The 26,998-nt window shown below is 47.1% G+C and overlaps 2 protein-coding genes across 10 annotated transcripts in view; one reads left to right on the forward strand and one right to left on the reverse strand.

The window, feature by feature from the left end:
- The window catches only part of YY1 (YY1 transcription factor), a 31,075-nt gene extending 12,639 nt beyond the window's left edge, over positions 1-18,436 (reverse strand). For both annotated transcript variants that reach the window (XR_004423218.1, XM_033108349.1), the window contains exons 1-2: positions 17,522-18,436; positions 2,716-2,878 (exon numbers count right to left, since the gene is read on the reverse strand). Coding sequence is in view for 1 of the 2 variants with exons in the window: in XM_033108349.1 (XP_032964240.1) it covers positions 2,716-2,878; positions 17,522-18,191 (833 nt within the window). In the remaining variant the exon portion in view is untranslated. The remainder of the gene's footprint in view (positions 1-2,715; positions 2,879-17,521) is intronic.
- The window catches only part of LOC117023510 (wiskott-Aldrich syndrome protein family member 1), a 37,822-nt gene continuing 28,975 nt past the window's right edge, over positions 18,152-26,998 (forward strand). For 3 of the 8 annotated variants that reach the window (XR_004423219.1, XM_033108350.1, XM_033108351.1), the window contains exons 1-2: positions 18,152-18,927; positions 25,063-25,193. Coding sequence is in view for 4 of the 8 variants with exons in the window: in XM_033108350.1 (XP_032964241.1) it covers positions 18,190-18,927; positions 25,063-25,193 (869 nt within the window). In the remaining 4 variants the exon portion in view is untranslated. Of the gene's footprint in view, positions 18,928-23,093; positions 23,294-25,057; positions 25,194-26,998 lie in introns of all 8 variants that reach the window. The other 5 variants (XM_033108354.1, XM_033108353.1, XR_004423220.1 and 2 more) reach the window with 4 other exon arrangements.

The raw sequence follows: 26,998 nt of genomic DNA on the forward strand, positions 1-26,998 counted from the left end.
AGAAATTCTTACAACCCATCAACTTCCTATTCTAAATTAAACATGTTTTCCAGCCTCTTCTTGGTTTTCTTTTCACTTGATTCTTTAGGAAGTCTTCCTTTTGATGTTTACCCTCATTTGACTGGAATATATCCTCAAGTAACCTCCTCAGAAAGGGTGTATGCAACATAAAAGAAGTCCTGCATGTCTAAAACTGTCATTATTTTGCCCTTGTTATTTGACTGTTAGCTTTGCCGGATCAAGAATTCTATGTTTATATTAATTTTTCCTCAGAAATCTCAAAACACACCGCTCCATTGTCTTCTAATTATCTATTGCTGTTGAAGATAATTCTCATTCAGCTCTAATGATCGTTCTTTTGTAGGTGACCTATCTTTTCTCTCTGGAAGTTTCTAGGTTCTTTATCCTTAAGTGTTTTGAAATTTCACAAATGGTACCTTTGAAATACCTGGCACCTGGGTGGCAGTGCCAGTGGGTGGTCCCCTTGGCCCGGAGTGAGGCAAGGCTACTTGGGGAACAAGCACAGGTTTCTATTCCACGGCAGCATTACGTGCACCCTGAGTTTAGGGCAGACACACCCTGCCTTTTCTGTTCAAAGGACCGGGACCAGTCTTCAGCTGAGCCACCCAGTTCCCCAGCAAGGGGGAACAAGGCCAAGGGTCATCAACACCCCCTTCCATCTACTGCTCCCTCCCCGCAGGTTCCTCTCTGCAAACCCCTCTGCTCCTCCGCTGACCACTCCACAGTACCCAGCTTAGCATTCTCCTCTTCCGTCTTTGGGCCCCTCTGGAACGCCACTGGCTTTGTGGCGGCTTTCCCAAGTCTCCTCCTCCTCATCTGCATGATCCTTCTGCTGCGACATTGGTCCCTCTTACCCTCTGAAAACCAGGGCTTTCCCAGCACTTATGTGGGGGTCTTTTCCCTCCAAAACCTCCCGGCGGCCAAAGAGCTGACTTGCCTGACCCTTTCGTGCTTTCCCACCCCTCCTCAGACGATGCTAAGCCTAACTTACTTCCTGACACCACCTCCAGTCCAGAACGGAAGTTTTGTTAGCGTCTAAAAGCAAACGCTGCCTACCTGAACCCCAAAGCAGCACCCTCTCCCAATTTCCCGTGTCCTAAGGAGAAAAGCTTTTAATCAACCTTTTCATGGTCTCCTGTCATCTCTAGCACATTTGTTCTGTTGTAACACCCAATTCCCAAGCAAACTTGACTGCTTACTCCTTCCTGAATATACACTGGATATTGACTGTGTACACCGTGCTAGTGCTGTTCTCGTACGTAGGCCCCACCATGGAAACCCCACCTACCTATCAAATCTCGACGCTCTCCAAGGCCTAAGCAAACGCCTCCATCCCACAAGCTTTCCTTGGTTCCTACGTTCCATCTCTATCCCCAGGATGCAGCCCATAGCAAACCCTCACTAAATACTGAGCACTACAAGGAAGAGGTGCCTAAGAACACATGTAATATTAAACTCTGGCTCAACCGGTCCATAAATTCTAACCTCAGTGATGACTATGTATCCTTCAGATTCCATCTGTGTTGCGGGGGGAGGAGGTAGTTAATATTTCATACACACACCTGTATTTAAAATATGAGTGACATAATAAAAGCTGGAACACAATGTCATTAACAAAAGGATCGAGCCCTAATTTTTTTTCAGCCATTATAAATTAGAAATTAATGTGTATATATTCTCTGTAGGTACCATTTCGCTGCGGAGAACAGGGCTGGAGCCCCGTATTAAGACACAATGGGATTCTTAAACCCGTCTGAGATGCGGGAAACGGGCTCCAGAGGCAGGCGGCAGCTAGCCCACCTGGTTTCTCTGGCAGGGCCACAAGGAGTAACCAGGGCACTCAGGGGCTGCTGCTTTTTCCGACTCTGCTCTGCTCTCAGGAGACAAGAAAAAGAGGTGTTCTGCTCTGTTCTTAGATGACGCAAGGTCACAGATGTCGCTTCCTGATCCTGCCTTCACCTAAATTCCCAGGCCGGTTCCAGGCTCCATTCAACCTCAGGCAGGGAAAAGGTGAAGGCCCTCTGCTCCCGAGTTTACGGTTCACTTTATTTAAAGGTTTACATCCACCTGTGTGGGTTTTCTCACGTTCTCGTAAAAACGGCCAAACAGGATTAGAAAATACATGATGCAAAAAGGGACAGAAGCTTCTGTGGGCACCCAGCTGTTTCAGGCAGAACAGACATCCAATGGGTTCCGATCTTCCCGACTGCTGACCTTGGGCAGCAGTCACAGGGGTCCCAGCCATAAATATCTGCTCTCTTCCTGCCGTGCCAGCTTAAATGAGCAAAACGCGGGGAGCTTAACTGTGACTTGCTAAAATATGAACGGATGACTCCTGTATAGACCCAGGTCTCCTGCAGCTCAGCCCAGGACAATAGACTCAATCTGAAACGTATACATGCAGGCCAAGAGGTAGTGTGAAGACACCCAGTTCCAAGCAAAGCATGTGCGTGTTCTTTATCCACAAGCAATGTCATTTACGGAATTAAAGAATATTTATTTCCCCTTATTGTCTGCAAGGACCTAAAATGGTGCCCCTCACATTAACAGCACAGTTACTACTAAAAAGAAAACGCCTTTTGCTTGCAGAAGTCCCTGCAGAGCAAGACTACAAACCGCCGATTAGGCACAAAAAAACACAGCTGGCAACACTCAGGTACTTCCTATGGTTACAAGAACGTCCTTATAACTTACCTAGCAAATTCCGCCAGTTGTTTGGGATCTGAGAGGTCAATGCCAGGTATCCCTCCAGGAGGAAGTTTCTTTCCTGTCATATACTCTGAATAATCAGGAGGGGAGTTCTCGCCAATGATCTGTTCTTCAACCACCGTCTCATGGTCAATATCTTTTTTTTCATCTGCAACACATCATTAGATTATTTTAGCTGAGTAAAAAATGTCTGTGTGGGCAAGTACATTTTAACTACAAACTGTTTTCATTAGCAGCTTCTTAAATGGGTGATTTAGAGCCGCTACCTCAATTTCTTAAGCACCCAGCCTTTCTCCTCCTCCTCTTGAAATCCTGTTTCTGCTCGCAAGGCACCAAAATCTTGAACGCCAAATCCAACGGACCTTTCTTTCCATGGGTGTTCCTTCCCAGCCTTCGGGGACAGCTCATTACTATCGTGGCACTCAGTTTCCTGGGTCCACTCCACTTCTCTAACTGGCTTGTTTTCAGCTTCCTTGCTTCTCCTCCTAGCACTTGTCAGAGTTCTGCTTTTCGTCTGACAAACACATTTCCTGTTAACCAACTCTGCAAAGCTGAATCAAATCTGGTTTTCTAGCCATCCCCTTTGAGCCTGCCTCTTGCCTCCTCTTCTTCACTATTTATTCTCCCCTCACTCTCTCTCCAGCTATACTGGGCTCTTCGCACCCCATCACCCTAACCTCAAGGCCTCCACTCACCCCGTTCTCCATGATTTCTGTCGGCCTCGCCCACAGGACTGGAAGCTCCATGAGAACAGGGATGCTCGTTGGTCTTGCTCCCCTTGTGTCCCCAGGGCCTTGTCCAAAGTCTGCCCATACTTGGCCCTCACTAAGTATGTGTCCCCAGAACATAGATCTCTAGCTCATGTGTCTCACTATTACCTCAAATCGAACAGGTTAAAAAAAGGAGGATCGACCCCTGTAATTAATCTCCTACATCCCAGACACCAAACCCTATTGATCCTTTTTAAAAAGTCTTCTCTCCCTTTGTCCCACTGCCGTCAACTTAGTTTTTATCATTGTCTCAAACCTAAAAGACGACTGGAATTTCTTACTTGGTCTTCACAACTGTGTTCTCTGCTCTCGTGATGCTGAAGGATAAATCGATACAGAAAACATAGCTGATACACACTTTCACCTGTGGCGTGACGCCTTCAACAGAGGTGTGAATCACTTCCACCGAGCATTCTGGGTCCTATGCTGCCTGGTTCCACTTTAACACACCTAGTCTTACCTTCTATTTCTCCTTGGCATGTGCCCTCCATAGTCCACCAGCCTATTTCTCTCACAGGTTAATTCCCAAGTGCCTGGCAGGAGATACTCAATGAGCGCGAGCCTCCCCTTCACTCTATTACCGCTCTGATTCCAGCCTACCCTCTAGAGCCTTCCTTGCCCAAATTCTCTAAGGGCTTGTTGATTCTATCACTCTAGCCTCGGATTCTTTACCGTTTCTTTGAAGTCCTAGATTATTTCTTGATAATCACATTGACAAACTCTAAATCGTACTGTTTTGAATTTTTGTTGGCCTTGCCTCTTAAACTAGAGTGAAGTGCCCAGAGGCCAAAACCCTCTTTCTACTGTTTTGGTGCCTAAAGCACAAAATTTCAACGCTAACAGAAATTTTCCATTTCTCCATCAAATTGTTTCACAAAAAGCAGTAACACAAGAACTTTCAGAAGTGAAAACTGGCTTGTTCAACTCTTACCTTGCATTACCTTCCACCAGTGTTAAGAACCATGGCCAAAAAACAAACCATACCAAACAAACCCTGCAACTGGTGTCACTACCCCAAAACTACACATACTAGCTGTTCAGCACACACCCGCTCTACGGCGTCAGAGGGTGAAGGCAAGACAGACAGAATGCAGGTTCATTTGATTCAAGCCCAATCATGTGCAGCAATGAAAGGCACAGAATACAAGTTTTAAACTTTAAATGCCTAACTCTCCCTCCACTCTTCATTCTAGGAGCTATCACAGAATATAAAAAAGCCACAGAATATAATAATAGCTGTTATTGTATCGAATGTTTCCGTGTAGGCGCTGTTTTAATCACTGCATATATCACCCTACACAGTGGACAAATGAGCAGCTTCCTTTTACAGAGGAGACGGCTGAGGCATAGAGAGATTAGTTAAGTAACTTGCTCAGGGTTAACTAGTTAGCAAGTGGCAAATGTGAACTCATGAAGTGTAACTCTAAGACCTGTGTGCTTAACTGTCAGGCTCTGCTGCCTCTTGTTTGGAACTAGAAAGAACTAGATAATATATCCTAAGTTACCCGTTTACAGAGATGAAGAATATCCATCCAGAGGACGGGCCTAGGAAAAATGTAGCTGGATGGACGACTAAGAAAGGAAATGTGATCACGGACCACAGGCTACAAAGCTGGGGCTGCACTCGAACCCCATTCTTTAATTCCACTTCTTTCCTCAGGGCTGTGTTCATTCCTTCCCCTCCAATCTCTTTATCAGTCACGTTTGCCAAGTGACACAAGAACGGTAAGAGCAAGGCTGAGAAACACTGCCCTCCCTCTGAGCAAGCTGCTGCTGAGCGGGTGCCCCAAGGATGCCGGGGCAGAAAGAAGGCAGCACTCCCCGCAGGGCGGACGCCAGGCCTTAGTTCCCCACGCGAGTACCGGAGGGTCTCCTGCATGCCCGGCACTGCTCGGGGCCCAGGAACAACAGCCCGAAACACAGCTGAGCTTCTGCCCTCCGCTGTGGAGATGGAGGTGCCGGCCGATTCAGTTCCTGGTGAAGCGTCTTCCTGGTTTGTAGACGTGCCCTCCTGCTGTGGCCTCACACATCATGTCATCACACGCGTAACTTCTGTCTCTTTTTCTAAGGGCGCTAATCCCCTTCGTGGGGCTGCACCCCCACAACCTAACTACATCCCCAGGGCCTCTCCTCCAACACCACCACACTGGGGATTAGGGCTTCCGCATACGACTCATGGGGTGACACACACGGAAGTCAAACAAGGAAATACTTCGTAAGGCTCAGTTCTTAGTGTCAATATTCAAGATCAAGCATTAGGGGACAGTCACTAAGATGATTAAGACTCAGAACACAAAACATGTATGAAATAAGCCTCAAGTAGAGGTTGGCAAGACTTCACGCTCGCTCTGCATGTACAGCCAGTGGGTCAAACCCAGCCTGCCAACCCCCACCCCATTTTCCCTGTTGCCTTTTTGTTCTTTTTAAATTTTGGTAAAAGAGACGTTAACGTAGTACTTACCATTCAACCCCAGTAAGTGTGCAGTTCAGTGGCACTGAGTACATTCCCAACATAGTGAACTAACGCTACGTACACCCAAAACTTCACCCCAACCGAAACTTGGTACCCCTCAAACAATAACCCCTTTCCCCCAGCCCCTGGTAACTTCTATTCTACTTTGTTTCTATGAATTTGCCTACTCTTGGTACTTTTCATAAGTGGAATCACACACTATTTGTCCTCCTATGCCTGACTTACTTCATTAAGCATAAGGTCTTCAAGGTCCACCTATGTTGCAGCACATTTCAAAATTTCATTCCTTTTCATGGCTGAATACTACTCCGCTGTGGGCTTACCACGTTCATCTAGTGAAGGACACTTGGGTTGTTTCCACCTTGTGGCTATTGTGAATGATGGTGCACAAATATGCCATTTATTTTTGTAAATCAAGTTTTATTGGAACAGGGCCATGCTCGTTTGTTTATATATCATCTTTGGCTGCTTTCCTGCTACAAGGACACATGGAGTTGACTGGTTCCAACAAAAACTGCAGGACCTACAAATGCTGAAATATTACCATCTAGCCCTTTTACAGGAAAGGTTTGCTAACCTGATCTATATTATATGATGGGATTTCACTTCGAGAAATGGGATTAAACTGTGGAAAGTTCTCTATTTGAAACAGGAAACAATTTCTGAGGGTGAGATTACAAAACGATGGGATTTACTATCAAAAAGGACATTTGTCGCAGGTCTTTGAAACAGGTTAGATTCAAGTTTTATTCTGGAGGAGGGATAAACACAGCTGGGTAATGAATCCGGTGGGTGGGGGGTAGATTAGGGATTGTCCAGTATGCCATCTAAGTTTCTTGTTTTCATTTCTTGGAGATGGCAGTGTCATCAGCTGAGACGGACAACAACGGGGGAAGAGACAATGGGCAGGAAGGAGAGGGTCTGGAGGTCCACTCTGAGATATCTGTGTGACATCGAGTGGATGGACTGCAAGAAAGTACCTGGAAATGCAAGTGTGGAGGATAAAAAGAAATCTAGGTTGGAGAGAAATATATGGGAATCACTGGCATACAGACTGCATTTAAAGCCACCAAAATATATATTATCTACTGAAAAAGAAACATAGACAAAGAAGAGACGGCTCAGAACCAAAACCCGGGTGATTCTAATATTGCGAAAATGAGGAAGACTTTGCAAAGGAGCCTAGAGAGCCGTCCCGAGGTTGGGAGAAAACTAGCTTTGTCTAACGAGACTTTTACTCATGGGGAAGGCCGCCTGTCCCCAGTACTCCCAGTAAGTGCGTGGTATGACATAAGTTTAAAACCGTAACAAAACATTAAAAATCAGCTGCTTTTGGTTATCACTATCCACTTGGACTTCTAAACAACGTCAGCAATACAAATACTCTTGCCTAAAATAATCTTTTGTTGGCCTAAGTTCTAAATAATTGTTGTGATTTACTGTACATTTTCATCATACCGCGTTTCCCTGAAAATAAGACCTACCAGGACAGCTCTAATGTGTCTTTTGGAGCAAAAATTAATAAAAGACCCGATCTTATATCATATTACATAAGACTGGGTCTTATGTAATATGATATAAGACCGGGTCTTATATTAACTTTTGCTCCAAAAGACGCATCAGAGCTGATTGTCCTGATAGGTCTCATTTTTGGGGAAACAGGTTTATATTTAAGCTTCATATTATTAGGTTGATGCCAAAGTAATTGCAGTTTTGGGGCGGCCGGATGGCTCAGTTGGTTGGAGCACGAGCTCTGAACGACAGGGTTGCCAGTTCAACCCCCACATGGGATGGTGGGCTGCGCCCCCTGCAACTGAAGATTGAAAAAAGTGACTGGACTTGGAGCTGAGCTGCGCCCTCCACAGCTGAACTGAAGGACAACGCCCTGGAGAAATACACTCCCTGGAGCAATTTATAATAAAAAAAAGAAGTAAGTGCGGTTTTCGCAATTATTTTTAAACTTTAAAACTGCAATTACTTTTTGCACCAACCTAATATCACATTTATGACTTATTCTTTAATAAACAGTGTATTACCTGGAAGTTAATTTGAAGAACTCCTTGAAGACCAGAGCACAGAAATTGTAAAGAACGTCATTAACTATTCAACAACAAAATGCAAGGAAATAATCTATTTATATATTTAAAAATCACATTTTGAAGAAGACTGCCAAACAAATGACAAAAGATGCTAGGTTCTATTGCCAGAAGAAATCAAAGACAATGTCTGCCTCATTTTCACCAAGTACTGGACACATATTAAAGCAACACATCAAATAATGTCAATGTTATTATTTGGCCATCTTATCTGACTTTCGCAAAAAATCTTCAGAAGTTTTTGCCAAATACAATGGAAATTTATGATGCTCTAAAAGAGAAACCAGTATTTTTATTACATTTAAAGACCAATGTACATATAAGCTTCCCACTTTTGTTCAAAAAAATTATTAGTGAAAAGAATTCATTTTTCTTTTTTTGCAATTTTATTTTAAAAATATTTGTTATAATATGCATTTAGATAAAGAAGACTTTCACTGTTTGCACTTACTATATTCCTTTCATTTCACAATTACTACGGAAATAGATTTGCTGTATACAAGGAAAAGAAGGTGCTAACTGATCCACTCAGAATGTCAAACGTTATGCTACTGAGTTCTACTGACTGGCAATGGGGTAATATCAAAACCCACCTGTGTAAAGCAGTTCACAAAGCAAAGGGTCTAAACCTGCTTTAAGAATCGTTGTATAGAGCTGACCCTTGAACAACACGGGTTTGAACCGCACCAGTCCACTTATACGTGCATTTTTCCCCATACCTGTTACTGTTTTTGATCAGAGGTTGAGAGTCCACGATGTGGAAGGCAAACTGTATGCACCGAGCTACACCATTTTATACAGGGGAACTGAGCACCTGTGGGCTTTGGTATCCGCAGGGGTCCTAGAACCAATCCCCACAGACACCGAGGGACCACCAAGTTTGGGCGAAACTCAAAAGTTATATGCAGATTTTCGACTGCGCAGAGGTGGGCACCTCTAACCCCACGCTGTTCAAGGATCAACTGTCCGAAGTTTTCCTAGAGGGCGGACCTAGTTAATTATCCCTTCATTGTTTTGAGGGGACAGGGTTAGTCTACGTTAGAAATTTCACTGCAACGGATTTCTTCAATCAACGTAATTTATCATTTTAAATAATTATTCATTTCTGATTATTACCAGAACACAACTGGGCAAAGCAAATTAAAAATAAATCTCACAATTCCTATATGGAAAAAGCTGATTCAAAAGGGGGGATGGTGGGAGAAATTATATTGAGAACTTCTAGTCAAAACTGTACGTTAGGTAATTCCAGCGCTCACTAACCTCTGGCCAAACACCAATGACCCACAAAGACCAGACCAAAGTTAAATGGGCTACGTCGCAAGGTGGAGAAACAAAACCCAGCCAATACCATCCATACATGGGGCACACATTTTTTAATTATTTCAGCAGGACATCGATCAATTCATTCTTGTTTCTGAAACATTCTCAATGTTCTCCATATGAAACTATTCAAATGGTAGAAAAGGTGTAAGTCCTGTCCTTCGCTCTCAGCTCTTCCGTTCCTTTCCACGTTACCAAAGCTAAATATAATCACTCACAGTCTAACTGGAGACAAAACAGAGACTCAAAATAATTTACAGACAAAAAGATATGATTAAGGAACTAGTAAGTGGAAAGGCTAGGAGCTCTACAAGGCCAGAGAAAGGGTTAAAAAAGTGGAGTCTCACCTGCCCTCCATGCTCCAACCAAACTGGTTTTCCCCAGCACAGCACTTTCCCTCCTTGCCCGCCTCTCACCCGCATCTAAGTCCAGTCTGCTCCCCAAAGCCCAGATCAGGATCTCTTTCCTTCAGGAGGCCTTTCGTTCCTGTCCAAGAGCCTTGCTTGGTTTCCCCACTTACTGAATAACGAGAATGCCACCTATCTTATAAGGCTAACACGTGGTACCACATGAAATGCCAACCAGTGTACCCGTAAAATAGAGAGTGAGCAAAATCTCCTTTATTCCATTTCCCCCTTTCTCCTGGATTTAAGGAGAACAGCAGATAATATGCTTAAACGTTTGTAAAGAATGTTGAACTTTTTATGAAACTACACTGGGCATGTAAGGAATACAGAAAATTATGACTCATGCTCAGGTCACACTTGAAGCCTCTGGCTGCTGTAGGACACTGACTGGGTCAAGTCCGATGCTATACCGGCTGGCATCCGTGCAGTACTACCACTCAGTGCTCCCCTCAGACACGAAGCAGGTTCTTTTAGAATTCAGTCCAAAGAGAAGGTTGACTTTCCTTACAAGTTTTTTCCCATGTTTGAATCAGTAAGAGGTACGATGGTTTCCTTTTTTATCCTGATTGCCAGGAAGCTCATTAGAGTTGACCCCTAATGCTTCCTGTTTTTCTGTGATTGTCATTTTCTATTTTTACCAATTTTTATACACACACACACACACACGCACACCCACATATATTTACCTATTTATTTATTTATTTGGGTTGGCTAGATTGTTTCTCCCCATCTCCCACCTTAGGCCATTAATTTGGTCTAACTATTCCAGGTGATTTTTAGCAAAAATGACATTACCTGCTCATCACTGCTACCATCCGCCTCCACTGAAGGGGGAAGGGGACAGCTAAATAATGTGACTCATTGCTAAGCAACAGGCAAAAATCAGACACAGGTCGTTTCCACCCCCCCTGAGAGACCGTAAGAAGGGATATTATCATTCACTCACTACCTGTTTCTTGCCAGCAACTGTCACATGCCTCAATCCAGACAAGAACCTTTCAGTTATCAACCCCATGTTTTTTGAAGAAGTCAAGCCTCAGAAATGTCAAGTAATGTAAAGCACAGCAGTCGTAGATCTAGGATTTGAATCTACGACTAACTCTAAAGTTCATGCCTTTTCTAAAACAGGAACGTTTCTCCAGCATCTCCTCACCCTAACACTTCTTTCTTTTCTGCCTCTAGTTATCGATGAAAATGGTATTTTGGTCTGTAGGCCACGATTCTGCCTTACAGCACAACCTCCATGCACTCATGCAACCGGTTATACACTGAGAATCTTCTATGTGCCTAGTGTGTCATCATAAGGGTTCCAGCCCAGGACTTACACTCAACAGGAAGTAGACAGACAAGCAGCAGGTTAAAGAAAGCAAGCAAGACATTTTCAGACAGTGCTACAAAGAAAATAAAACAGGGTTATGAGACAGTGACTGTGTGCGCGTGCACACACCAACCTGAATGAACAGAGGCCTCTTCGAGCTGAGACTTGAAAAACAAGGTGGCACTAAATGTGAACACCTGGGGTCAGAGCAATGGAAGCAGAGATAACAAGGGACTGCGAAGTTCAAGGGACTGAAAGGAGGCCAGGAAGGTTGGAGAAGAACAGGAGCAGAGGGAAGAGGGAGGAAAGCAGGGGCCAAATCATGTGTGGCCTCGCAGGTCGTGACAAGGAGTTTGGATTTTACTGAATATAATGCAATGTCTGTGGGGTACGGGTGTGTTACAACACACAAAACAAAAAGTTTACCATTTTAACCACTTTTAAGTTTACAATTCAGTGGCATTAAGCAATTCACATTCTTGTGTTTGAGGAGTTTTTAAGGCGAAGGGTGAAGTCATCTGATTTCAGTCTTAGAAAATTCAGAAAGGAATAGGGTGTGTGTGTGAGAAATCCAGGTCTACATTAGTCCTTGTTAAGAATCTATAAAAACTTGTTTAATATAGAAATCGTATGTAGTACATTGTGAGTTATCAACAAAATGAGAAAACTAAAAACCAATTGTCAATTTGGAGTAGGGGCAACAGCTGTCTCCCTCAAATTTTGGGGGTGCTTAGAAGGAAGCTAGAAGATGTAAAGAGAGAAGAAACCAAGAGGGTTCAGTTGGGAATCGCAAAAAGAGACCCTTTGGGGTGTTTCCAAGAGTGAACTGTGACATAACCAGAAATTCTGTTTGAAGCCTGTGATTTTCCAAAAAACAGGGTCCAGACTTCAATAGAACAGCTTCTGGCACAACAATGGCAGCTTCTTTCCCTACTTCTTAGTCCTTCTATTGGAGGAGTGTGATTTATATAAGAAAAAGAGTCGATCACAAAGATTTACACTGTTTTAATGTCTACTCATATGTAAAACCACTGTGTAAGACTACAGTAACTCAATGGTTAAGAATTTGGTTCAGTTGAGTTCCTAATATTCACTAGGTCAAGTTAAAATTAAATAGCTTTGCTTAAGAAATTAGGTATATTGTTTCCTATTTTCACGTAGGAACTCAGAAAGGAGTAGAATTTCTTTGCTATAAAGAAACTGAAAATATTTTTACGGATGCCCCTACTCCAACGAGTCATTTTACAAAGATCCCAAGGTCAGAAATTAAGATATGCCAAGGTTGGATACTTTGGTCAGTGCCCTCTGAAGAGGAATTTGATGCTATTACTAATATAATTCCCAGAAACCACTGGCTTGCTGTTATTGATAATTAATCACAAAGTTAAACAGAGTGGGACCTACTAACACAAGACAGGATTTGGAAATGGTTCCTTTCCTGTACTGTAATTAAAGTCCACCATACATAAGAAGGGATGAACTCATACAAGAGTCAACTAACTTCCAAGACCCTTTTACGTCGTCCTAATATTTTACTAACAATAACAAAATTCATGTTATTTTCAACGTCTAAGTAGTGTTTAAGATGCCAAATTTTAAAAATACAAGGTTTCAGTTTATCCAACAACACAATACAACTCACTGTTAAATATCCAGATTTTAAAAACACAGTTTTCACTTTTATGTGTTTGTCCTATGGGAAGCAGTAAGAACACAGTGTATAAAATGGTCACTTGGGAAGAGCAGATCAGGAATTAACAAAAGAATGTAGATCCTAAGAAATGTTCATTCTAGTAATTGTTTTTGCTAATAACCTGTCAATTGGCCCTAAATTTCCCAGCCTGTAAACAAACCAACCTTACTAAGCAGACTTCAGAAACCAAACAAATAGAAAGACCTTTTATAAATATCCACCCAGGAGCCTGGCATACTTTGAAAATTTTATTTATTCTCTTCCAACAGCCTAAAATACTAGTAGGTAGGTCAGGAGCCCTGACCTTTTCCTGATACGAAGTTTTCTTTTCCCACTAGGAAAGTCAGCTGGTGATGGTGAGAGGGAAAAGAAAAAGAAAAGGTTAATAACCTGGAGTGGAGTGACAGCAGAGGCTCCCAGAGCTACAAGGCTGGGACTCAGGTATGACTTAGGCTGCCCTGTAGGCCAGGGGGTTGACTCTAGTATTTGCGAGGGCATCTTTGGCTTGGCTCCATGGGATTTTATGGTTATGGCATCCCTAGTGATAAATAGCACGGTAAAAAAGGAGGACGTGGAAATCCACAGAAGAATGGCAAATGGTCAGGATTAGTCATTTTTGGCATAACCTGAACTTTCTGAATATATAAAACTTAAGAAAAAATTTAATACTTTTCAACTTTCTTTCAATTTACTGATTCAAATATCAAAGGTTTTCTGGTCTTAAGATGTTTTACTCAATCCAGCACAAAGCATTTCTATATTTGGTCTAACAGAAGATAATTAAAATATCAACAGCCTTGAGTGAAGGCCACAATTTCCATCCCCTTGAAACCAAGATTTTAAAGCCTTCTTAGGTTTCTATCAAAAATAAATGTTTTAAACACTCAGCTTTAGCATTAGCTTCCCTACTCGACCCAATGATTTAACTAAGTGCTTCAGTTTATAATAAGCTCTATAAAATAGGTAGTCACTCTATACAGCAGTGATGACCATCTAGGCGAAAACATATACTACTGTGCCCTAAATCTGGCAATATTGAAATAGTTATTTATTATATGAATGGGGAGGGGACACGAGCCTTGAAGCAATGGATTAAGAATATTCAAAACATAGTTGAACTGTGATTAAATATTCAAATATAATTCAGCCTTAACTAGACCTTACTTTTCTCACCTGCAAAAATAAGGTCCTGCTATATTATCCATACAATGGAATATTATTCATCCATAAAAAGGAATGAAATACAGTCTACATGTATGAACCTTGAAAACTCAGCCAGACACAAAAGGCCACATATTGTACAATTCCATGTAAATGAAATGTCCAGAATATGCAAATCCAGAGAAACAGAAATTAGATTAGTGGTAGGTAGCCAGGAGCCGGGGAGAGGGAAATGGGGAGTGACTGCTAACAGGTGTGGGGTTTCTCTTTGGGGTAATGGAAATGTTCCATAGCCAGTGGTGGTAACTGCACAACCTGGTGAACATACTAGAAACTACTGAACCGCACACATGTAAGTTAGATCAATAAAAAACAAAACAAAATAAAATAAAATAAAACAGGGCCAACCCAGTGGCTCAGGTGGTTGGAGCGCCGTGCTCCTAACGCTGAGGTCGCGGGTTTGATTCCCACATGGGCCAGTGAGCTGCGCCCTCTACAGCTAGGATTGTGAACAACACCTCCCCCTGGAGCAGAGCTGGGCTGCAGTGAGCAGCCGGAGGTTGGCGTGGGCTGCTGTGAGCCGCAGGCAGCCATCGTGAGCGGCCCGCAGCTGACAAGAGCTAACCCCAGCCGGCGACCCGCGACCTCAGTCGGGGGAGCGCAAGGCTCATAACACCAGCATGGGCCAGGGAGCTGTGTCCTACACAACTCGACTGAGAAACAACAGCTTGAATCGGAGTCAGGGGCTGGAGGGGAGGAGGCGGAAGAAGGGGAAAGAAAAAAAAAAACAAACCCAAAAAACAGATCTCTAAGGATTTTAGACCATTCAGATCTAAAACTACCCTACCACAACTACTAGGTTCCCTTGCAGCTGCTGTTCCATTCAAAAGCTGCCAATCGTACAGGTCACTGTTACTCTGTGAGACATTAAAGGAAGATGGCATACAAACAAGCAAAAGAAACCCTAAAATCCGAATATTTGGTCTCCACAAATACAGTGGGCCTCCCACTCAATTTTTGTGTGTTTCTTTTAAGCCAAGAGATACTAAAACAAGTCACGTGACCCTGTATATACAATTATTTTTATAAGGACTTCAGGTAACTAAGCTCGGGCTTAGGCAAAACCTTCCAATCTAAGGGACTGTTTTAGGGAAACTATGGTGTAGTGACAACTCTCCTGCCCAGGATCAAATGAGATTGAGCTACATGACAGCATTGAGCACACTACCTACGTAAGTCAACACACACACAAATTTAGCGTAACAGTTAACTTGCTTTGATTTCTTCACCTGTTATCAATTATCTCACTTCAGTTTTGAAGATGAAATTAGTGTATTCAATATTTGAACTTGGGACAGGTACACTTAACCACAAACTATTTAGATTCTTTTTGGTAATAATTCTAAACCACAAGAAGAGGGATAGTTCACCACAAAGCATGGCTCAGGAATCAGGCCATATTACGTTATTGCCATCAAATATTACAACCACCGTTATGCACAGAGTGCTCTGTAACACACCAGACAACTAACTCTTTAAACAATTAGACATTAAAATAAACCCAAATTGTGCAACCAGGTAAGCAGTGACTCGCACAGGGGAAATAATGACTTCTAAATGCTGACTTCATCATAAATTAACTCCCATTAGTCAAGCCCCTCAGAATCGCACCCTCCCCCCCAATTGTCTTACTTACTTGATTTGTATCAGCCTCACCACCAAACTTTCCGAGTATGGAAAAAGGGGTTAGCCATTTTGGTGAGATCCAACACAGGCCATATAAAATGCCCTGGTTTTCTAAGTTACTATAAAACCAATGGCCACACCACGAGGAAAAGTAAACAATTTTACGTGGTTAACGTATCTTTACCTAAACATCTAATTTCAAAGGGTATCCTCAGTTCAGCAACTCATCACAACCAACACCCGTACCCTTATTCCATTCCTATTAATAGGAAAACATGGCTGTTCGTCCCTACACGGTCAGTGGGCAATCATTCTGAGCTACCAAAACGTACAAAAGATATCTTTTGATAATCATTAAGGCCTAAAGTAGGCAGGTTTGATTGAAACATATAGCCCCTACTAAACTCAACTAAGAAGAGTTCGTCAAGGCACTGAAATGCAGAACGGCGCCTGTCAGCACTTGCTATTAGGCCGCAGTTCCGATCTCTTTACTCAGTCCTGAGTCATCCATCCATCCATCCATCCAGCTTTAGATAGCTCAACGAGGGGGCTTTCAGTATGTAACAACCAGACCAGCTTTTCAGTCCAAACTTTTCATCTTCTATTTCATTCGTTCCTGTGAATTAACAATCCTTTAATACTCAAAGGTCACCATATTTTGAGATTCCAGCCAATACTAAGAATTTATTAAACAGCGTTAAATTACGGGAGAAAGTTTCTACAACTTTAGTATTAAAAATTTTTAAATGTAGTATTAAGTTTAACCCCCACGGGTACTAGGTTAACTAGCTATGACAGGATTAATCTCAGTCTATTTACTACCCTAACAACTTAACTAGGTAGCATGTGAATAAAGAGAATAGCGACATGAAAAAACCCAGCCTTTCGATAGTTACAAAGAACTAAAGAATTTACACATGCCCTAGATAGCTTTCCTGGCCTTCGTTCAAAGCAGTATTAAAATACTGAAAAGACGCTTTCCAGAATCCTTTTCAAGCGGAAAATAAGAGCTTTCTATCAAGTAAAAAGCATACAGACTTCAAGTCCTCGATTTTATTAATTTAGTGGTATAGCTAACCAAGCTATTTGCAAAGAGCCAAATACTGAAGAACTAAACCTCCGAAAACATAAAAGGCTAAGAATTATCGACATAGATTCGCGGATCCTCTCCACTACGCGCTGCGGAGAAGCGGAGGCGAGGCCTTGGCCCGCAGCGCCGTGACAGGCCAACCGACGCGGAGCCCGCACACGCCAGCCCTACGTGCCGCCCAAGTCCCGCCCCGCCAAGGCGAGCGCGTCCGCGGGCGGGGTCCGGCCTGCGCGGTGCGTGGGAGCAAAGGGCCGCGGCGCCCCCGCCCCCTTCCGAAGGCGCCTCCCGGGAGCAGTTGAGGGTCCGGGCAAAGGGGCGGGGGCGGCAAGAGAGTCAGCGACGCCCCCTAGAGGAAGGCGGGGGAAAGGCGGTGGAGTGAGGCTCGGCCCGCTTCGGGCGCGAGGTCCGCACGCCCCACCAACGCCCTCTCGGCGCCCCGCGCCCCCAGGCCTCGCGGAGAGCCTGCCGGGCGGGGACGGCGGTCAACGAGCCGACGGGTCGTCCGTTGGCCCGAGCCCGCCCCGCCCCACCCGCGCCGCGGGACCGCCCCGCCCGGGGAAACTACGCCATTGCGGCCTAGCGGGCGGCGCCGCGCCTCCGCCGCCATCTTCGGCTGGCCGCCGCCGCCCGCCGCCCCCGCCGCGGCCCGCCCGCCATCTTTTGGGGCCGCCATACTTGCCCTGCGAAGAAGATGGCGGCGCCCATCACACACATAAAACATGGCTTCCCTTCAAAACAAAAACATCCCGGGGGCCGGCGCGAGCCGGCGCTCACCTGAGGACCACATGGTGACCGAGAACTCGCCCTCCAGGGTCTTGATCTGCACCTGCTTCTGCTCCCACTTCTTGTTGCCCGCGTCCGCGCCGCCCGCCGCCCCGGCCCCACCGCCGAGGTAGCCCTTCTTGCCGCTCTTCTTGCCGCCGCCCTTCTTGACGCGGCCGCCGCCCGACGACGACGAGCCGCCGCCGCCACTCTTGCCGGCCGCCGCCACGGTGACCAGCGTCTGCTCGATGTAGTCGTCGTCGCCGCCGGCCGGCGCGGGCACCGGGATGAGGATCTGGTCCTCGAAGCCGTCCTCGGCGCGCAGCCCGTCCGAGTCGTCGCCGCCCACCACCTCCTCGCGCGTCTGCACCAGGATCACCTCCTGGTGGTGGTGCACCTGGCTCGGGTCGTCGGTGACGAGCGGCTGCAGAGCGATCATGGGCGGGTGGTGGTGGTGGTGGTGGTGGTGGTGATGGCCCGCGTGCCCGTGGCCGCCCCCGCCCCCGTGGTCGCCGCCGCCGCCGTCCTCGTCGTCGTCGTCGTCCTCCTCCTCCTCGCCCACCACCGTGGTCTCGATGGTCTCCACCGGGATGGTCTCCACCTCGATCTCGTGCAGCTCCACGATCTCGGCCGGCATCTCAGAGCCGTCCGTGGCGATGTAGAGGGTGTCGCCCGAGGCCATGGCTGAGGGCTCCGCCACCACGGCCGCGGCGGCCTCGGCTCCGGGCGGGCGGGCGAGGAGGCGGCCGGCCGTGGGGAAGGAAGGCAGAGGGAGGAAGGCGGCGGGCGGGCGGGGGGAGAGGGGGCGGGCGGCAGGGGGAAGGGGCGGGCGCGGCGGCGGCGGCGGCGGCGGGCTTCCCCGCCTCCTCGCCTCGGTGCGCCCCGCGCTCGCTCGACCGCTGCTCGCCGCGGCGCCCCGCCTCGCCGCACCTTGGCCGCCCGCTCTGGCCGCGCCTCCTCCCGCCCTCCGGGCCGGCGCTCCGCTTCCCCCTTCCTCTTGCGCCTCCGCCTCCTTCCACACAAATACCAACTCCTCACCCCGAGCCCAGATCTCGCCGCCGCCGCCGCCGCCACACTCTGCTCGGGCTCGGCCTCGCGAGACTTCCGCGCTGGCCTCGGCCCGCCCCCCCTCGCTGCCACTCGCCCGCTTGCCCTCTCGCTCCTCCTCCTCTGCCAATCGATCTGCCCGTTCGCTACCGCGGCCCCGCCCACCGCCCGAGGCTCCTCCCGGATTGGGGACAGCCCCCGCGCGCGCTGGCTGGCTCGCGGCGCGTGACGTCAGCGCGCCGCCGCCGCCGCGGCCGCGGCCGCCAGTTGTGCGGCTCCTGCCCTCCGCGGTGAAACCGCGGCGAAACCCGTTGACCCGGGCCGCACTCGGGAGCGGGGCGTCGTCGCTGCAGCCGCCGCCTCGGGAGCCGGTGAGCGGTGCGCGCGGCCCCAGGCGCCGTGGGGGAAGGCGGGCCGGCGGAGAGTGGGGTCGGGGCCGAGGGTCAGCGCGAGTGAGTGGGCGGCGCGCGCGGATCGGTCCCGGCACCCCAATAAAGTCTTTTTTGACGAGAAACGCCTGAGCGTCCTTTTTCGCTTCGGAGGGCGTTTGGTTTGTTGCTTGGCTTCACGCGGGCGATGGCTGCGGGGTGAGTGAGGAGGGCCAGGCGAACAAAGAAGGGCGGGCAGGCTCTAAAAGAAAATGTCCGCCGGCGACCGCGGTCCCGCATCGCCTCGCTGGGCCCGTGGGCTGAGCGCAGGTTGACCGCGCGGGGCGGGCGGGCCGAAGCGGCACGCGGAGCCCCCAGGTCCACCGTTGGGAGCATGTCCGTTATTCTTTTGTGACCCGCGGAAACCCGGGACGTAACCGTTGGGTGCCTGCTTCCCGGTAGATCTTGGAACTCGGGGTCCCGGCCGCTCGTCGTGTAGCTCGGCTCTTTATGGCTTTCTAAAATTTTCTTCTGAGCTTCCCTTTGCTCTCAGCCAGTCATTGTTTCCCTCGACCACTGTCTTTACCCATTTCTCACTTTCATTAGATGCTCCTCTTTTATGCCCACCGTTTGTCTCCTCACTGAAAATTCCTGTTTTCTCGCCCTGTTCTTATACCTGCAACAGAGCCTAGATTTTTCCTGGCACGAATTAGCGTTAACTTAAACCTCCCTGAATAGCTAGCTATATTGCAGCGAAGTGGTTTTGCCTCTGTTTATCCTTTGGCCGACCTGACAGTTGGTTTAAAACAAGAGAAATAAAGATTTCCTGATAAAGTCTTAAACTGAAAACTTGGGACGGTGTGTCTTTGTTGTACTCGTTTGGCCAATTTAACGCCTGTGTGAGATTCTTGAACGTGTATATTCTCCATGTTTACTCCTGTCTTTTGGCATAATGTTCTTGCAGTGATTATTCTGAACGGTAATAAATTAATCGTAGGTCCAACTTGTTAAAACACGTGGGTGTCTTTTTGAGAACATACCGGTATTAGGGGAAAGTTGATGCATTCTGATTAAGAAGTGACTTGATCAGTCAACTTTAGTCCCTACTTTTTTCTAAATGGCATTGGACTTGATTTTTGAGAATAATGTGAGGAGTGAAAAACTAGATCATTTCCTTTTTGAATCAGAGTTTTAAAACCTGAGTAATTCCCCTTGGAGTGCTGCACCCACACAGTTTGGCAAAGTCAAATCTGTTGAAGTAAGTCATTTCTGGCTTCATAGCTTATAAATTCTGCATAAATATTTCACAAATGAAAACCAGTTGTGGGAGAATTTTTATGTGGCTTAAGTTCATTTTCCCCACTCTCTAATAATTGACAGGAAAATGTCTTTGCAAGTCGTTGATACTTCCCCATAGATACAAGAGAAATGGGGGAAACACCCAATTAGGCAGCCTAGCTTCTGAGTCACAGATTTGTAGATGTACACAATCTAGTGAAGAGAGCTGGGAAGGGTTTTTAAGACTGTCGGGAAGGGTGGTAGGTGTGAGAAAGCATTGAGATGCGCCTGAATGCTATCCTACATGCTGTATCCATAAATAGCTTTTAAAACTTGCCCCTGAGCAGGTGCCCAGTTAGACAGGCCTCAAGTTTCCTGTGGTGGGAGGTTCTCTTGCCTTGCACTCTAGCTGCGCTGGATCTTAGGACTAGACGTGTAAGGACACTGCAGTATTGGCTCTAGCCTGCTTATACTTGGTGCTAAAGGTGAAAATCAGTTGAAGAGGACAGGTTAAAGTGCAGTTTCAGAGCCGTGGGCTCTAAAGGTAGGGATCATTTCACTACTTTTATTCTGAATTGGGCCCAGGAGTGTTCCCTCTGAACTTCTAGTCCTTTTGTTTTGGCAACAGGACAGATGCTTAACATCACTAATCAATCTGGTGTTTCTCTTACACAGTGTTGGGGTGCTTTTACCCTTCCCACTTCCAAAGGCTGTGGTTATGCCTTGCACATGGAATCATTGTTTGGTTTTGTGGCTCATCAAAAAATGAAGTGGCACGCACTGACAGAGAAGTTGTGTGGTAGTGCTTGAGCTTTTCAAGTGTCTCCAAAGTTCCAACTTTATACCAAAAGCTTCCAGTCTGCAGTGGAAATGAGTGTCAACAACTACAGAAGAAAAAGCAGAAGAAGACTCATAAGAGCTGTGCAAAGCTTTCTAGAATCTCCAAGAAGTCAGAGCTCCCGAACGGCTGAGTAGATATGATGACACATATCCTGCAAGGACTATGTGCTCTGGCCACCCAATGAGGACAGCAATAGGACCGAGATGGGGACTGTTAGCCACACGCCTGATGTCTCCTTACCTCCCTCATTTCCTAATGGTGCCTTTCCTGAAACCACCCTTTGATGCTCCAACTGAGTTTTAAGAGCACGTGGTTTAGGAAGGGGCACCTGTGGAGTGGGTGACGGGCGGTGTAGGTGGAAGAATCAAGGGTGTGAGTTAGAAGATGCCTGCTGGCTCTTTGCCTGCTTTGTTCAGAGTATCTCATTTAGTGATTATTGGGAGGCTAACTTACATCCAATTCTACCATTTCTATTTCTAGCAGCTCAGGAGTGATTCAAGCACTGAACTCATGCTAAATAATTTCTCTCACCACAGACTAATTCAGCTGCCTCATGAAATTGCCTTTTGGTTACTTCTAACATCTAGTTCTTTGGAAGCTACTTCAAGTAGGCAGTCGGTGCTCTGTATCAGTTACGGCGTGGAGGCTGTTGGAGTTGGGCAGGGCTGGTCAATCTCTTCAAGGAAACCCGCTGTGCGGAGCTGCCCACAGTCACAGCGCGAGGGAGCCACGGAGCTGCGCTAGAGCGGCGTTTCCAGCCTTTTGTTAGGCTGCAGAGTCTGGAAGTACTGCGGGTCGGACCCTGTGCCAAGTCAGATCCTTGCTGAGTTTCCAATAAAACATTGCGGAAAAGTCGGGGTGAAAATTCATGTTTCTGCATCTAAATGAATTGCCCTTTGTTTGGGTTAGTGCAAGTTAAATGAGGAACTGGAGGTGTGTACATGTTTTCTTAAATATTTAAACTATAATTATTCTTGCTAGATGTGGACACTGAAATTGAGCTATTAAAGGGATACTTTTAGCCCCTAAAATCGATGCATATGTGAGATTTGGAGCTTAAATTATGGTGAAATCACCTATGTGTCTATTAAGCTAACATCATTTATGCAATGTTTTATATCCTTTTATGAGGTCTTAGTCAAATTCTTTTTCTGAGGCCTAAGTGGTTTATTACCGTCAGTGAATCTGGTTATTGTCCATAAGTCTAAGGAAAGTTGAAATCTTTAATAATAGATTAGCCGCGTTTTCCTCAACTTCACTATTAGAATGCCCCTTAAAGACGTTAAATCAACTTACTTGCACTGCAGTTGCTCCTGCCACCTGCCCCTCCAAACGAATGCAGCACACATGCTCAAACAGAATGAGTAGAAAGTTCTCCTTCCTTCATGGTAACTTTCACGGCTATACTTGTTTCATAGCAAACTTATCGCCGAGTAAGAAAGACAGGGTGTGTCTTGTTCCCGGGCTGGTGGCTGTGAGGAGCTTTGTGTGGTGGACTGGGCCGCTACCTGTCCCCGGGGAGTGGGCAGAACGGGAGCTTTCCCTGTTGCTTAGAGGCCCGAGTGGGGGACTGGCGGAACCCAGCAGTTCTTCCCCCGTTGTGAGCCCTGGCTCTGCGGCCCGGAGGAGGACAGAACTGGGAGCAAGACGAGGGGCCCGCGGGACGGGGGAGGTCGGCTGTGAACAGCCAGCCAGCCCAGAGGCTTGTCTCAGTTCCAGTCGTGGTCCTTGGGAGTTCGCAGGCCACAGTGCACAGTCCAGTGCGTGGCTTTCTTCTTACAATGTTAACTTCTGTGTGGAAAGGGAGTCAATGAAAATAAGGCAGGTGGTAAACTCATAACTATTGGGGACAAGCCCCTAGCACTCAGTACAAAAACTATTCTTAGCCTTGGACATTCATCTAATTAACCAGTTAATCCACTGAAACTGAGGTTTGCTCTATACTTGATTACTAACATCATGTGCTACTTTGTTTTTTATGAGCCGTTCCTCCTCCAGAGCTCCCACTTGAACTTGAGGATTAGTAGTGGGGATTGTTTTGGAGTTTCAGGCCCTGGAAGGCAGAACAGCTGCAAAACTGATGGGTGGGAAGAGCAGACTGGAGTCCTCAAAACGTGGGCCAGGTCCTGGTTGTGCCGTTTGTCCCGTGTGATGTCAGCAAAGTCCTGTAACCTCTACTCTTCCTTCCCTCGGCCATGAAACAAGCCCAGTACTGCCAGTCTTCATGGGCTATAGGAGTCGGTAGTAATGGTAAGTAAGATGCCCAGCTTGGGCAGGCAGTGTGTGTGCTCACCAGGTGTGTGCCCCTCACCTTTCCCCTGCCACTCACATCTCAGCTTCTGTGCTTGTGCTTGACATCCGGGCACTGCCAGCCTTGGGGCTAATGTTGCAGGTGCCCCAGTGCTCGCTGGGTTTCTTTCCTTTTTTTTTTTAAGATGTAGGTGACTGCAGTGGCGCTTTCTTGTTCTTTTTTTTTTATTGGGGAAGGGGAACAGGACTTTATTGGGGAACAGTGTGGACTTCCAGGCCTTTTTTCCAAGTCAAGTTGTTGTCCTTTCAGTCTTAGTTGTGGAGGGTGCAGCTCAGCTCCAGGTCCAGTTGCTGTTGCTAGTTGTAGGGGCCGGAGTCCACCATCCCTTGCGGGACTCGAGGGATTGAACTGGCAACCTTGTGGTTGAGAACCCACTGGCCCATGTGGGAATCGAACCGGCAGCCTTCGGAGTTAGGAGCATGGAGCTCCAACCTCCTGAGCCACCGGGCCGGCCCTCACTGGGTTTCTTAGTGGCCAAGAATTCATTTAAGTTAGCTAGACTTTTTTTTTTTAAAGAGATTTGTCATCAGTGATAGGTTTTTAATCTCTCTTGAGCCCAGCGGATTACTATCTATTAAAAGTAAAATAAACAACTTGCTTTTGTGTTTTCTGTGTCAATCAGAACTCAGTTTCTCAATGTTGGAGCTCCTTTTGCAAGTGTGTCAACCATGTTTCCCCGAAAATAAGACCTAGCTGCACAATCAGCTCTAGTGCATCTTTTGGAGCAAAAGTTAATATAAGACCCGGTCTTATTTTACTATAAGACCAGGACTTGTATAATATAATACCTGGTCTTGTATTAATTTTTGTTCCAAACGATACATTAGAGTTGATTGTCCAGTTAGGTCTCATTTTTGGGGAAACAAGGTATATCTGAGATCCAGCTGCTGGTGTCTTATGGGTCACTTTTCCCCTTGGGACACAGAGGTGCTTTGGCTAGAGAGGGTAAACCCAAGAAGCCTTGGCAAGGGTGTTGTCACAGTGAGGTCAACAGCTGCCACCCGGAGTGGGAGACAGGTAAGAGGAGACAGTCAGCCTCTCCTTCCCACGCTCCCGGGAACCACAGTCCACTTCAGAGTTGCCACCAAACTTCCCTCTTGCTCTTTAGGGCACAGTTCTGTCCTCCCTTAGGTCATGTACAGTTTTGCACCTGGAATTGAAAGGAAAGGGTGGGGAGGAGGGACTTCATTATGTCGTAAACTGCCATCCTGTTACCACCCGAGAAATGTATTGGGAGTGTCCGTGCACTGTTTTGCTTAGGTGGCAATGTCGTTGTGGCAAGAAGAAGACCTTGTATTGCCTGAATCTTCCTAGTGACTTTCCGACCAAATCATCTGAAGGCAGTGCTAGCCTTGCCGTGGTTTGAGGCTAGCGACATCCCCGATGCCACCTTCTCTGCCATCTCCTCACCCTCTCCTGTGTCACATTTAGTCTGCAGTCTTCTCTCTGGTGTGACCTAAGCCACACCAGACTCTTGGTTGACTTGAGTTAGCACGGCCTCTTTATATGTTAGCCTTGGCCGCTCCACTTGCCCTTCATTTCCACGTCTTTTCAGCTGACATATCCTGGTCCTTGTAATTCCTCAGGCAGCACCACATCTGGAATCTTAAACTCCCAGTATCCCCTCCTCTCCAACGCTCACACCTCTCCCGTTAACCCCTTTATTTCAGCCTCAGACCCTCCTAATCCCTCTTCTTTCCCAGACCAGGACGCCGTGGTTGATCGCAGCATCCACAGCTTCCCGTACTGCTTACGTCTGATGCAGCTTCACCCGTGGAACCCCCTTCACTTCTGTCTACTTCTGAAATCCTGGGATCTGCTGGAGGGAACACCACTCATGTATGTAGATTTCTGTCATGCCTTGTTCATGGTCTCCAGCATCAGCTGAGTGTTGTGTCACGTGACGTTCTTTTCACCTGTCCTGACTCAGCCCCCCGCCCCCATTTTGCTCAGCAAATTCTCTGACTCACTCTCCCTGAAGGCCTCACGGATCTGCTCCGTCCGCCTCCCCATCCCTCTGCAGTAGCTCAATTCCATTGCCTCCCACTGAAAGGAAAATGGAGGGGTCAGAATTGATTTCCTCCCACGCCAGCATCTCCCCTACACGTTAACCAATGAGCTCCCTCCAGTCGCAGGCCAAGCCTCTACCCGTGCTCACGTCCATCTTGTTCCTCGGGTCCCTGCGCATTCGCTTGTCTTCTCTTGTGGACCTGCCACTTTCCCTGGCTCTCTTCCTTTGGATTAAGTCTCTCCTGGTCTTTAAAATCTCTCTCAAGCCTCAAAAATCTGTCTCCCTCTAGCCATTGCCTTATCCCCTTCCATTCTCAGCTAAGCCTCCTAAGACCAAGTCTATCTCCATAGTCTCTACCTCATCTATTCAACCCGGGACCGTGTCTGCGGCAGACATTCCGCCATCGGCCTGGTGTGGTGCCCAAACAGGTGAAGACTTCTCACCTTGCTGACCATCCTCTCTTAACTCTTGACATCGTCGGCCTCTCTGACCCTGGGACTCCCACCTTGGCTGTCTTAGCCATTCTCCTTTTTCTTCATCTTCTCGCTTCTGACTTCTTCCTCTTGCTGCTCTCCTTGCTCTGCACATTCTCCTGGGTCATCTGATCCACTCGTGTGGCTTCAGCAGGCCCCTGCATGCTGACTGTCCTTAGCTTCTGTGTCTAGCCTGGATTCTCTCCGAGCTCCTAACCCATGTCCCACGATTCCCGCTCGCCCTCCTCAGTGTCCCCGGGCACCTCCCCCTCACCGGGCTGTCCGGCCTTCTCTCTCTCTCCTCCTGTGCCCTCTTCTCCAGCAGTCTCTCTCACACGTACATCCAGTTGCCCAGGACTGAAATCAGGAAATCATCTTTGACTCCGTCACTCCCTCGTCCCCTGTGGAGAGCCACCAAGTCCTGATGAGTTTACATCCTTGATATTTTTCAAACCAACTTCTCCATCCTGCTGCTGCTGTCCTCGTGTAGGCCCGAGCCCTCACCTGGACGTCTGCCACTCAGCTGTTCCAGCTGCCTCCAGTCTCCTTCCCGAGGCGCTCCTGAATTTGTCTAGCAGGCACATGGGACCCACTAGTCCCCTGTTCGAGCTTCAGGGCTTTCAGGATGGACCCGCTCCTTGGCAAGGCGTTCCTAAACCTTCTGGCCTCTGTGCGCCTGCTACCCCCAGACATACACATGTGAGAGTTCTACCTTTGTTTTCACACATCATTTTCCTAAACTATCCTTTCCCACCTCTTCAACTTGACTTCTCTTCCAAAACAGCTCAGATGACATCTCGAGGAAGCTTTCCTCGGACGGGTATTTCCGTGGCGTTCTGCCTGAACTGCCATCATTGTTCTTATGTTATAATGAAAGTGGTGTTCATGTTTCTGCTTTCCCACAAAACCACACATTCTTTCAGGGTGGGGACAGTGTTTCGTTTGCCTCCTGTTCCCAGAGGGAAGTAGGGCCAGCCTTGCTGGACACTCAGTGGGCCCGGTCCCCGGTGACTTCCTGCCCTCCTCTACCCTCCTGCAGGTAGAATAAATTCCAGGACCATAAGCTGGCCTGGAAGGAGACTTGGTAGAGCAGAAGCAGTAGGAGTTTTGAAATCAGACAGACCTGGATTTGAATTTTGTTCCACCATTTATTAGCTAAA

The sequence above is a fragment of the Rhinolophus ferrumequinum genome, chromosome 6 (assembly GCF_004115265.2).
Source record: "Rhinolophus ferrumequinum isolate MPI-CBG mRhiFer1 chromosome 6, mRhiFer1_v1.p, whole genome shotgun sequence".
NCBI lineage: Eukaryota > Metazoa > Chordata > Mammalia > Chiroptera > Rhinolophidae > Rhinolophus > Rhinolophus ferrumequinum.